We start from the raw sequence: 13560 nt of genomic DNA, 5'->3' as shown, positions 1-13560 counted from the left end.
TTACTTTTTAAACGGCTAAACCCTTCGGCTGCAGTGTTGATCATTTTGATAAGATTGTTATTTCTGTGCAGTTTTAATGCTTCACTGTGATCAGGGAGCCACAGTTTGTCTGCATACGCTGTTTACTTGGTTGGGCAAGCATTTGCCGCCTTGGCTCAACGCCTCCACCACATGCAGTTTCTCTCCCTGTTAACTCGCTTTATTAGTGTTTTTCAGGAATGTGGTTTGCATGTCCTGCACCGCTGGACTCCGCTGCATAAACGTTACGAATGCAGAACATTTTCGGTTCTTCTCTTATCTTCTCATCTCCATTTGACAGACACGTCTAATGATAACATCTGCAGATGGGAAGCAAACAGCACAACAATCCGCAGATAATTGGGGGCCGTGTTTAAAGACGACGAGAGAAAATGAGAGAGACCGATAAGTGGACAACTGCAGGCTCTTTGTTAAAGTAGCAACGAGCAGATATATTTTCACCCTCATTTAGGGCACGAGGACTCACTAGTGCCCTCCTCCCTCCCCTTTTCTTTTTGCTTCCTTGTAAGGTTGTCCCAAACCCAGTAAAAGACAGAAACACAGAATCTATGTAAAAATCAACTAAAAGTTTACTTTCATTAAATAAACAAAGGTAAAAGCAATTAACTAAGGTGGATTTTTATTCACACATCATCATTTTACACAACTCAGCCTTGCTGGGCAGCTCTTTTACCAATTAGTAGCCTGCTTTTGGTTTGCTGCCCTTCTACGCTCTTCTGTAGGCTTAATACTTTCTCCCTGGGGGTGTCACCGTCAGCCATCTTGTGTTGCCTGACAGCCAAAATGGCTACCGCCCCAGCCACCAGCCCGAGGTGAAGTAGGTAGAGAGAAACATGGAGACCGGTCACCAGCAGAGAGAAGCAGACAGTGGCAACACACCAAGGCCCAGCCAGGATCAGCAGCAAGGAGTGATACCAGGAGCTGAAGACGAGAGCTGGGACGGACAGAAGGAACCTGAGCAACGTGGAGGTCATCCAGGAGTACAGAGACAGAGGCGATAAGAGGAGAGATACTGCTGCCTCACTCATCGATACTGCCTAAAAGATACAAAAGGTGGGCGTTAAATACACACACTATATATTTCTTTATAGCATTATTTATTTTTGTCAACCTACCTCACGAGCATTCATGTGCAAGGTGACACTAGATGTCTGAGTCTTGTGAAGCCCTGAAAAGTTAGCAACATACAGACACAACTTTACTTGGATAAGAGCAAAACACGACTGAATCAAACAAAGCTTTTAAACCTCATCAGTGATGGTTGCATTCTTTAAAAGACATCTACTTACATAGGAAGAGGAGAATGAGACTGACAGCCAGCAATAGCCTCATTTCTCCTACACAGCTTCACACTTACAATCCTGAAATCAACAAACAAAACAATTCAACAGCAACATTAAGCCTTCACTAAGGTTTAATGCCTACACTAGCCTTCACGAGCACTCGCACATGAATCTAGGACAGTGTCTGCATGGCTTAAAAACAACAGCAAGAGTTTAATTTCTCACCCAACACTGCTCCCACTGTGTATCAGCTCACTCCTGCTTCCTTCTGTCACACCGACCTTTATTCAGCAAAGTTTTCAGCTTTACTTAAGTAATCCTCTTGTGGAAGTTATGCAACATTCCCCCTTGTTGTGCCAGTTTTCCAACAAAAAAGAAAAGAAGCATGGCCTGAACCACTCCACACTGACTTTAGGGATGTCAGCGCCACCTGTTTGAGGGGAGGGGTGATATCAAGAATACTTTCACAGCTGAAAGATCACCTAGAGACTCTTTTCTCTGCATGTTTTGTGCATCTTTTGTCCTGTTTCCCACCTTCAACCAGTCACAGCAGATCGCTGCCCCTCCCTGAGCCTGGTTGTGGTTTCTTCCTGTTAAAAGGGAGTTTTTCCTTCCCACTGTCACCAAGTAACTGCACATAGGGGGTCATCTGATTGTTGGGGTTTTCTCTGTATTGTTGCAGTCTTTACCTTCCAATATAAAACACACTGAAGCAACTATAAAACTCAACTGAATTATATGAAACATCAAATTCATGCTTTTGTGCCAAAACACTTAAAAAAATGACTTGAGGCCAGCAGGAGGTATTTACCGTCACTGGAATGTCATAGTATGATGTGACGCTCTCCAACTCCAACCTTCACCCCTGTCTTTAAATGATCGTCCCACCCCCTACCCTCGCACTCCATTAAGGTTAAACCCCTCCTGTTATTATCAGCTCACCCCACCATTACCCTTCTCCTCCCCACTGAGACACCAAGGAGAACCTGCTACAAATAAATGCTGATCAGCTGTAATGTTGTCATGATTAAGTGGCATTCTGTCAGAGTAGGGGGAGAGGGAGGTTTACTCAAAGGGCCGAAGCGCACTAATAGTCTTTATGTTACCATTTAATGTCTTTCACCAGGGTTTGTTTATTTATTAGGTCATGACTTCAGCCTTTCACTTAGTACTAACAATCATGCTCTCACAGGCATTCCTGCCATAAAAATGATAAAAAATCATGATACACCAGTTCAAGTTTTTTTTATTATGTTAACCCAGTGATGCGTGGGCAGTATGTTTATACACCATGTTTTATCTGTGTACTGTACAATGATTACTAACGCTTAAAAATACTGGAAACTATTTTTTTGTTTTGTTTTTGCAGCTTGTAGTAAATGTCGGTTAAAACCACAAGTCTGTTCGCCAGTAGTCTTAAACTCAAAAGTATCTGAGGTGAGAAACGTTACAGACATTTGACACCTTTCACTGCTCATTTCATTTACGGTAGATGTTTAGAAAAACTCGCTAAGATAAACTATCACCATCAATCTTTCTACCAAAGTGAAGTGAAGCCTAGAGGACGAACAGAAGGCTGATGACAAGAGTGTAAAACACACCACTGCTCCATCAACTGCTGAATGAATAAACAACATTTGAAGTTAAGAAAGTAGCTGAATTCATCTCAATCATCTGTCTTCATGAATGCGAAAATCATTTATTTTTGCTGCTTTTGCATTTTCAGAAAAAACATACAGACACCATGTGACACAGAAACCAAGACAGAAAAAAGGACATTTAATATAACCACATAAAAACATGATGAAAGCTGTAAACATGTGTACAGAGAATTAGTCATTCTTTACACTTCATCCTATTCATAAAAATTTTGCATCTACAGGGGAGAACAACAAGAAGAAGACATAAATATGTTAATAAGAAGCTGGAAGGTATAGTGTAAGAAGTCCCGTTTCATTTCAGACACACACCTCAACTCACTTTACATCAATTACATAAAGCTTACTCATTATGAAAATGGAAATTAAAAATTGTTCTACATAAAACAAGACGCACTGTACAGACAGGATCCTGAGACGTGATGCTCATAAATTTAATGTAACATGTATTTTGGGAATTCCGGACTAGCCTACGGACAATATTCCAAACAACAATGAAGGACTGATCATTGTCCATGTATCTGCATCACTCATTGGTTAGTCAGTGGTATTTCTTCAGCAAAGAAAGCCAGTGCGAATTCACTTAGGACTAGTAGATACTGGTAAGAAAGTGCTTTTTTTTCCCCCCTTCAAATACTGGATGTGGAGAGAATGTCCTCCACCAGATGCTTGTATACCCAAGCGTCTCCCTTCAGCCTCTGGCGGCGGACCCCAACAACTTCGGGCCTTTGCAGCAAGCACACCTCCAGTTCAAACGCCATCGTCACCTTCCCGAAGTCACCCCAGGTTTGACATTTCAGAGTATACCTGGAGGAAAGGCAATGGGAACAATGTGGAAACATTAACATTTGGTCCAAGAGTGAGCAAACCAGTCAGAAGACAGGGAGGTAACGGGAATTCTTACCCTTTCTGTGTGAAGTCGATGTTTTTCTCCGGCAGGATGGAGAGGATCTGGTTAAGCACCTGGTCTGGATTGGTCTGACTGGTCAGAGTCACGTTGTACTGTGCCTGGTGGAAAACACAGCCAAGCCACTGATCAGAATTTCTATCATTTTGCTGTAAATTAATTGTCTTTGAATTTTTATTTTACTGATGATGGATCTGCTTTGGGGGTTTTCGGCTTTCTATTACCTTAATCTTACGTGGACCATCCCGCAGAGCTCGTCGCTTGTTTGGCGTGAGCATGGTTATCACCTTATCCAGACCTCTCTCCAGGGAACCAAACATCTTTCCCCCTCGTTTCTTCTTCCCACTGTCTCCTGTGACAGCCAAGTCCAGTGACCTGGACCTTAAGAGCACAGAGGAAAAAAAAAAAAAAAAAAAAGCCTCACTTTAGCTCAGGAATCCTGAACTGCCCTTCCCATTGGCTTACATGTTACTGGTTTCAAGGACTCAAGAACACATTTATGACCCATTCTTATGACTAAAAGTAAAGAATAAATTCTGTTGAAGGGAAAGCACCATTTAGGGAACCTTTACTCACCTCCGCTCTGGGCTGAAGGCTATGATTTCTACATTTGCAGGATCCTTGTTCTCTGCTGCTCTCTTCTTGTGCTCTTTGGATGAGCCGTCTCCACCTACCAGAAAAAAGTGCATTAAGAAAGTTGAAAACTTACTACCTTGCAAACATAGAACTTCTATACATATTGGTGGATCTGACTGAGAAAGCAAGAAACACCGAATGCTCATTTGGTTGGCTAGCCTAAAGAATACTTGCTTTTATTTGTGTCACTAAGCACAATAAAGACCACAGTTCATGTTTTATTCAGTATGCCTTATCGATTATCGATTTAGGCCATAAACTCATCAGGACTGTCTTCAGTGCCTGCTGAAGTCATGCATCAAGTGAGCACTAGGATTGTTTCACCATAGATTTTACACAGACGTTGTCACCACCCTGTGATGGCTCTGAGAAGGAATCCAGGTTTAATCCAATTTAACAAGCGGCAGAATTTTATAGCAAAATAATTTAACTATAAATATGTGAGTATTTCATTAACCAATAAGGAAAAATCTAACTGAAAATTGATAACTCATGTGGAATTCAGTGTCAAATAAACCCCTCTTATAATACATTTTTGGCTATGACTGTTTTGGTCAGATCGTAGTGTTAGGGAAATAACCGTGAAGCTCCTGAGAAGTATAGTCAGCTTGGGGTTTGAATGTTTCACTCACTGTCACTCAGGAACTCTAGTTTAAATCAAGAGCTGATCAAAGACAACACAAAAAATAAAGCATACCGCTAACACAACATGGATAAAGGTTTGTTTTTTACCAACCCCAAGGTCACTCAACAGGGAGAAGTGTTTGGAATGAGAATAAATTTGAAAACGCTTAGGTAACAGCCCTGTGCTCTTATGCATCGAACTGGCTGGCTTTGACACTGGAGTTGTGAACACAAAGGAATAACGATTTTGACACACACGCACACACAAGAGAGCTAGGCTTTAGTGGTAAGAGAACACATGTCACTACAGCCCACGTGGGACAGTGAGCAAAGGAAAGAGACAGCTACACCTGTCACAGCACACGCCTAGGGACAGACACGCATAGACCACTGTGTGTGTGTGTGTGTGTGAGTCAGAGAGAAATATGAGGACAAGTAAGTCACAGGTAGCACGTTTGCACTTTGCTGTAGTTTGCAGAGCAGGAGGCTGTAAAGAGAGCGGGTCTGAGCCGTATTCCGAGGATTCAACATCAACTAGGTCAGCTGCAGCGAGCTGGTGGCTGAATTTATAGAGGCATCTAATGAGGCTGGACATGTGAGCAGACAAGTCGCTATGACAAATAATTAAGACTTTAATGATTCTCCGTTCATATTAGTGTCCTTCATTCACAGATAAGTGAACAGAATTAGCTGCTTCTTGATAATAACCTCACCTTTGAGTTGACAGTGATAGATGTGTGTGTGTGTGTGTGTGTCCATTTTCAGTGGCAAAATGACAGCTAAATCACAGAAATATGAGTGGCTTTGGGATAAAAACAGACCCAATAAATGAGTTTATTACCAGAATACAATTTACTTGCAAATGTTTGGCATGTGGTTGTGGCACTTGTGATTATGAGAGCTGTGTAAGACCAAGCGAGGGACGGATAAATGAAGGGGGGGCAGGGGGTGAGTGGAGGAGAGGGGCAGCTGGTTAATGCGAATCTGATCTAATAGGCACTGCACTTCAAACCCTTGTTGAGAACAACAATTACAGTACAAATAAACTGTACGATGCCCAGAGCTCTGTACTGTCTGTACGGTACTCAATTTTCTGTCTTTGGTTGAGTGACCAAGAATCTATTAAGAAATGATTCTTACCTTTAGGTGTGGCCACACTGGGTTTGGGGCTGTTGATATTAGCATTTTGATTGGGTGTGGTCAACACATTCTTATTGAGGCGTGCATTCCTCTTACTGGATACAGGCGTTCGAGGTGGAGGCAAGGCAAAAATGTCAACGTCTCTGTCTTGGACATCATTATTCTCCTTGTTCTCGCTGGCCTGTTCTCGGTTCCTCTCTCTATGGTAGCGAGGTGTCGCTTTTCGCACTCTCTCTGGGGTCGGGCTTGAAGGATGTCCTTTTTCCACCGATGGCGATACCAGCCTCTTTAAAAATACCAAAAGACAAATGATGATAATAATAATGGATTAGATTTATATAGCGCTTTTCAAGGCACCCAAAGTGCTTTACAATGCCACTATTCATTCTCTCTCGCATTCACTCACTGGTGGAGGCAAGCTATGGTTGTAGCCACAGCTGCCCTGGGGCAGACTGACAGAAGCGAGGCTGCCATATCACGCCATCAGCCCCTCTGGCCAACACCAGTAAGTGGCAGGGTGAAGTGTCTTGCCCAAGGACACAACGACCAGGAGAGAGAGCCCGGGGATCGAACTGGCGACCTTCCGGTTACAGATACGCTTCCCAACCCCCCTGAGCCACGGTCGCCCCCAAATGTGGTGTCTCAGAAAAAAAAGCTGCATTTGGGATTTATCTGAACTGCATTTCAGATAGCCAGAAAGCACCCAAAACCTCATCCCCCTGCTTCTTTCAGGTATCAGCTGGAGAATTTCTTATTCATTCAGTATCTGTAACTTCCCGTTCAGACTGTACTTTCTGACATACGGCAGTAAGAGAGAAATCAGGGATTGGTTGCTCTCTGCTTCGGATTAATTAGGTGGTTATTTGGAATACTTTTCTATGTTTACCACCCTGGCGAGAAAAGTGGGTGTCCTTTCCATTTTTAAACATTTAAACATCTGCCTCCCCTTCCCCACAATGGCTGGTTTGTCACTCTGCCTTAAAGCGTGGCCACTTGGAACGACTAAACGCATCCAGCTTCTGACGTGGTTGGACAGCGTGTCTAAAGAGAAGGCTTTCAATCCGAGTTTACCTTTTTCTTCAGTCTACTCATTTAGACACATGAAAGAAAAGAGAAATCTATACTTATAGCAACTTCCACATACCGTGTCTTTTTTTATGATTCCATCTGGCTGACCTCTGACCCTCTGGGGTGTGTGCTGTGGAACTGAAACCCAGGGGCAATCATCGATGTAGTCTGAGCAAATGTCCAAGGAATCCACAATCAAAGCGTCTTCATCCTCACTGAAGTGCAGAGCTTTTCTGGTCTAACAGAGATAGAATAAAAAAATAAAATCCATAACAGCAAAATGTATCAGTATCAGCTGTAAGCAGCTTTAAAAGAGCAGAGCATCATGGAAGCTCTGGTCCTAAATCTGACCTGTAGTCCCTGATGCAGAGGCGAGCAGGAGTCCTCACAGACAGCTGGCTCAGGGCGCAGGCGGACAGGCTTTCCCCTCTGCTTCTTAGACAGCAGCAGCAGGTAGGTGGCTGTGATATGGTCATATCGCCACTGTGGGAGATAATTTAAGATGTATTTAAGTAGATGTCTAACAGAAATTAAGTACAAGTTCTAGTATAATATGATAAATACAACATAATGATGCTGAAATATGCATATACAGACACACACCTCCTTCACCAGCGCTGTGGTGCTCTGTCTTGATCGCTTCATGTTTACTGCCATCTCAGTGATACAGTCTTCATCCATGTAGCCAAGCTACAAAAGACAAAACAAAGATTAAACTGTGAACACACAAAGCTACAAACAGACAAATTTTATTATCGTCACCAAGGAGGTTTTTCATTGATTCAGTTTGTTTGTTTGAAGGATTATTCAAAACAGCTGAAGAAGGTTTTGCATCAAAAATGTGTTCACAGAGGTTCAGGCTTGGCCTAATTTAGTACCAATTAACTTTTGGAGTTCATCTGGATCCAAGATTTTTGTTTTGAAGGATTCTTCAGGATTGCAGCAGAGGGCAAAACTGGTCATTTCCTCACAGATCCATATCACAGTCCTATCTTCACACATGCACATCACATAAAAATAAGAAAACTTGGACAAAATCTCAAGAATATATCACAAACTAATCTGGTTCCACATCATGTACAGTGTGGAATTTTCAGCCTTGGTGGAGATGTGCATTTGCAGACTGTTCTTGTTTCATACACTAATCCCGATGAAAAAAAGAAAGTGATGTTAAGGACTATGGTAATGTCACAGAACAATGACTTGTATGCTGACTGGACAATCTAAAAGAAGGGGGAAAAGCCTGAAAAAGGCTGTAAAAGCGATGTCACAGCAAACGCTACCATTTGCAATTATGAGTTTTCTTATGCAGTTTTTTTTGTGTGTCTGTCCATACCGGCTGCCTGCTGTACCACTCCACAGGGCTGTTGTAGTCTTTCATCACCCAGGGATGGTCCAGCAGCTGTCTGACAGTCAGACGCCGCTTTGGGTCCACCTGCAGGACACATACAGAAACTACAACTCAACCTGCACAAAACTACATAGTCCACAATCTGTAGCAGAAACAGATTTGCCTTCAAATCTTGGAAAATGCTTTTAGGTTTACTGAGAGTAAGAGGTGTTCTGTTATAATAAATTTATGTGGCAAATGCATAATTGCATCTTACTGTAATTCAACCAAAAAAAGAAGATTTGCACCTCAGTTTTAATTAAAAAGAATCAAGTTTTCTAGAGAACAGTAAACAAATGATACATATCACAGGTTGAGAGGCTGACAGGTATACAAAGACAAGAGCAAATAAACTGACTGACCTGTAACATTTGGTTGAGGAGGAGGATACTACCTGGAGAGAGCCACTTTGGGTTATCATATGTACCCCTCTGAAAATAAAGAAGACATCAAGAAACCCATTAAAAAATAATAATAATAATGATAAGACAACAGCTTGCTGTGAGTTTCCTTGAATGCCCACAAAAATTGAGGAGCAGCACCCGGAACTTAAGGGAAAGGTTTTAAAAATAAGAGTGCTCTTACTGTAATCTTCCTGTAGAGGATCATGCAGTTGTCATCATCAAAGGGCAGGTGTCCACAGAGCAGAGCGAACAGCAGTACTCCCATGCTCCATACATCAGCCTGGGAGGAGGGAGTTACACACCACACAGCGGTATTTCAGCTTCATGCGTTACAGATAACATTTCACAGCTCAGTTGCACTGAATTGCACGCCAGCAAATGTGATCACGACACCATGAAAAACTCGAACCGTGGAACAGGCAGGTATTCATAAATCTTGGTGAAAGCCAAATGCAAATACTGCGACTTCAGAAATTTTTGAATTAAAACCCCAGCATTTCTAAAAGTTGTATTTACCAAAGAACATGTCATACCTCTGATCCAATATACGCTTTTCCCTGGATAAGTTCAGGAGCAGCATAAGCAGGGCTCCCACAGCAGGTCATCAGCTCATAGCCCAACCCTCCCTACAAGAGGCAACAACATGCTATTTAGGTCATGATTATACACAGCATCGAGTACAGCATGCATACACATGTCTAAGTTTTAGTTATGATGTGCTACACAACAGTGTTCCTTTTATGATTATTTTACTCCCCATGCTTCTGAAAAAATAAAATGGATGTTTGTCTGAGATTTTTTTCCTCATTGCAACATCCATAAGTATCAGGATACACTAAAGCCTTATCCATAACTAACTACTACATTTTCCAAAGTAGCTAAAAAAAAAAAAAAAAATCCAAACTCACAAACAACCTTTCAGAAAGATATTTAGGACCCTGGGTGGTTTTTCTGTGTTCAATATGATTGGAAAAAAGATATGCCTGGTAATCAAATTTTACATAAGTGCTGCTTTGTCTCACGTCGTGCACCAGTGTAGTGTGTTATGCATGGAACTAGTTTGTACAATAGACTGAGGAGTACCTTGGTAAACAGCAAATGCCTTAAGAACGTTTTTCCCTCGCCCTGATGCTAAATATTTATAATACACACAAAGAGGGAAAAGGAATTTGGTAATATACCTTAGGTTTGGCACACAAGCCAAAGTCTATAAGCTTCAAGTTGTGGTCTCCATCAATCAATAAGTTTTCCTAGAGTTCAAAGAGAAAAACTTTAAGATTCATATTACAGCCACAACTGATCTATGACACTTTTTGGTGGTTGTTTTTGTTTGTTTGTTTTTTACCGGTTTTAGGTCTCTGTGTGCGTATCCTTGGCTGTGGACATAGGCCATTGCTGACACAATTTGCCTAAAAAAGACCCGGGTTTCCTCCTCAGACAGGCGGTCCTTAGCTATGATGTAGTCAAAGAGCTCCCCACCAGGGCAGTACTGAAAGTAAAATGAAAGATTGAGGGAAAGAAGAAAAAAGAATTCAGGATTTTTCTGGTTCAAAGCAGGTTTTGGGGATAATTATCTCAACTAGCCCACATATAGTTGCATCAAAAAAAACTGTGTTGCCTTACCGAAAAGAAATTTGTGGCTTTTCATGTTATTTTAGGTCATTTGATAAGCATAAAAGTCAATATCACTTAAAATAAGTTGATAATGATAACATAGTTTTATTTACCATTATTATTATTATTCAAATTAAATTCTGGGGGAGAGGAGAACCCCAGAAATTGATCTTAAGCTTATATTCATTCTCACATAACACATTGCTTATGCCCTTACCTCCAACACCATAAATATCTGGGTGGAGGTCTCTATGACCTGATACAGTCGACAGATATGTTGGTGACTCAGGTTCTTCATGGCTTCGATCTCCACCTTCACACGGGGTAGGTCATCCTAGGTGAAACACAGGGATTTCTTGTAAATTATTTATACATACAAATACTGTTTACTGCACTGTACACTTTCTTTCTTTTAAAAAAAAAAAAACAACATTATTCTTTGTTTGTTCTGCCTATTTGAAGACGAGCAAGAGCCGCGAATTGTGCTCAAGCGAAATACTGAGTTATTTCAGAAGAACCACTCCCATACTAATGTTTTCTGAAACCTCTTGTTCTAGACAAGGTCCGGTTTGCAGAGGAAAATGGGGTGTTAGAAAAGCTTCAGCATTACTTGGAAGGTAACAGGACAAATGCCAGGGCGTGACTTTTTCTCCCCAGATTAAAGGTTCAACTCAGGGCGAGGTCATCTTACTCTTATTGTAAACAAATGAATGCTTGAGCAAACATAACAGTTGAATCATTAGTCGGCCAAAAAGATTTGAATTGCAGTTCCAGCACATAGTTATTGAAAAGTGCCAAATGTCAGTTGTTGATTTTTATAAATGATGTGTCATGACTAATTGACCTGCATGCACCTAAACCAAAAGGCCAGTGAAACTGAGTTAACAGTTACAGACATTTAGGAACAAAAGTTAATAACAAATTTAATTCTGATAGAAACACAAATTTATTTTACTGCTTGGTGCGATTGGAAATCACCAGTTTGTTGTCAGACAAACATGAAACAAATTTTATTGGCTGAACAGCTGTTATTGCTGATAAATGGACAACAAATGCAACCAATAACTTTCTGATCTGTGTTCTAGTGGCTGAAATTGCATTAGTGTAAACTCTGAATTTAAGATAATCAGAATACTTTATTAATGCTAAGGACATTATGTGGTTAGTGTTGCTCCAAGACAACAAGAAGAGTAACATACTGAACTAAATTAAATATCCAATACATTATCAAAGTTAGAAAATAAAGCCAAGAGCTCCAATATATACAAATAGCTCAATCTCCAGAACATTACAGAAATTACATATGATTGACATTTTACTCTAAAATTATTTTTGTAGAGGATGTGGAAAAGGGTGTAACTATGGCAGTGTGTACTGTGCATTAGATGGAGGAGTTTTACAGCCAGGAATGATTCCCTCTGTAGTTCATAGCAGTTTTAATAGTAGTTTAACTGGTACATATTTGTAAATATTTAATCTTTTATTTGTTTACTGCTTGTCACTCCGTTTCACTATCAGATCTAAATAAAGACTGAACTGAACTCTTACAAGTATAGACTAATGGCACCAACATACAACTAGGCTGCCTCACTTTTGAATGCAACAACTTGTGATAATTGTTTCTGACATTTTATACTCTGAGCTATATTTTTGTGTTTGACCCTATTTTTCTATTGCCGGTTTCATTTCTTACCCCAAGATCCTTTTTATTCATGATTTTAATGGCAACCTTCTCTCCTGTCAAGATGTGTCGACCCAGCTTGACTTTAGCGAAACCTCCTGGGGAAAAAACAGAAAGAAAGAAAAAACACACACAGGGTTCAGAGAGGATACGATACAGATAGTAATTGTTTTCTTAAATGCATCAATTAACCCTTGCATTACCTGAGCCGATAGTCTCATAAACCTCATAATATCTTTGGAGCTCGTCCGCTCCGCGATGCTCCGTCCTTTCTATTGGCATCTTCCCTGCTCCGGCGCAAGATGGTAAACTTTCCTGGAGAGGAAAATGCTTAAAATTGGCAACAGACACGAAAAAACTACGTTTGGCACTCACTGGTTATCGGTTTGTGACCGTTCAGCTAGCTTAACGTCAATTACTGCATAACTGTAGCCAACATAAATCATTAATACCGCTTGCAGTTGGTAAAAGTAACTACAATAAACCTTAACTGAACCAAAACAGTACTCGATATTCTGCATTTACCTGAACGAAAACAGAGGAAGACGGCAGCGTCAGTTAACCACACGGTAAAGCCCGAGTCCGGCAGACCGATGTTTTGTTACAGAAGTTTGAATTTCGCACGTTGACGTGACTACATTTCCTGCTTCCGGTTTGCGCTTCGTGCTTCCCCCTGTGGTGAAAAAGAGTACTGCAGCTGTAAAACAAAAAGCACAGTTAGTGCAACTTTGTTTTCATTCTGCAGGCTGGTTCACAATCAGAATTACGTTAATTACCAAGTTGTTTTTTTTTATACAAACGAGTCAGGGGTTAAAAAAAAATCTAACATGGTATTTATATTTGGTGTTATATTTGGTTCACTTTACCAGTCAGAGACAACATTAAAACCCCTGACGGGTTAAATGAATATCATTTTCATCATCTTGTTACAATACATGTTCTGCTTGGAAACCTGTGCTTTATTATTTATGTGTATGTATGATCTATTTGCTAAATGCGTATGCATTTCTATTTTAACTTCCAAATAGGATATAAGAAGGTACAAAACAAACATATTTGCCCCTAAAACCCAGATTAGTAGTTTGACATATAGCTAAATACAGCTAAAGTAGCACA

General features: G+C 40.7%; 1 protein-coding gene across 1 annotated transcript; it reads right to left on the bottom strand.

Annotated features, from left to right (window-relative positions):
• Window positions 1–3082: 3082 nt before the first annotated feature.
• On the bottom strand, window positions 3083–13124 carry melk (maternal embryonic leucine zipper kinase). Its single transcript, XM_026170915.1, has 18 exons — window positions 12970–13124; window positions 12648–12759; window positions 12457–12542; window positions 10981–11097; window positions 10495–10638; window positions 10331–10399; window positions 9683–9775; window positions 9331–9429; window positions 9108–9176; window positions 8692–8790; window positions 7959–8045; window positions 7707–7838; window positions 7432–7593; window positions 6288–6573; window positions 4464–4557; window positions 4112–4268; window positions 3885–3988; window positions 3083–3787 (listed from the first exon to the last, which is right to left on the bottom strand). Exons 2-18 carry the CDS (start codon window positions 12724–12726, stop codon window positions 3610–3612), a joined length of 2055 nt encoding a protein of 684 aa, XP_026026700.1. The 5' UTR covers window positions 12727–12759; window positions 12970–13124; the 3' UTR covers window positions 3083–3609.
• Window positions 13125–13560: the final 436 nt, after the last annotated feature.

This window comes from Astatotilapia calliptera, chromosome 6 (assembly GCF_900246225.1).
Source record: "Astatotilapia calliptera chromosome 6, fAstCal1.2, whole genome shotgun sequence".
Lineage (NCBI taxonomy): Eukaryota > Metazoa > Chordata > Actinopteri > Cichliformes > Cichlidae > Astatotilapia > Astatotilapia calliptera.
This window is presented reverse-complemented; position numbering and strand designations above follow the sequence as displayed.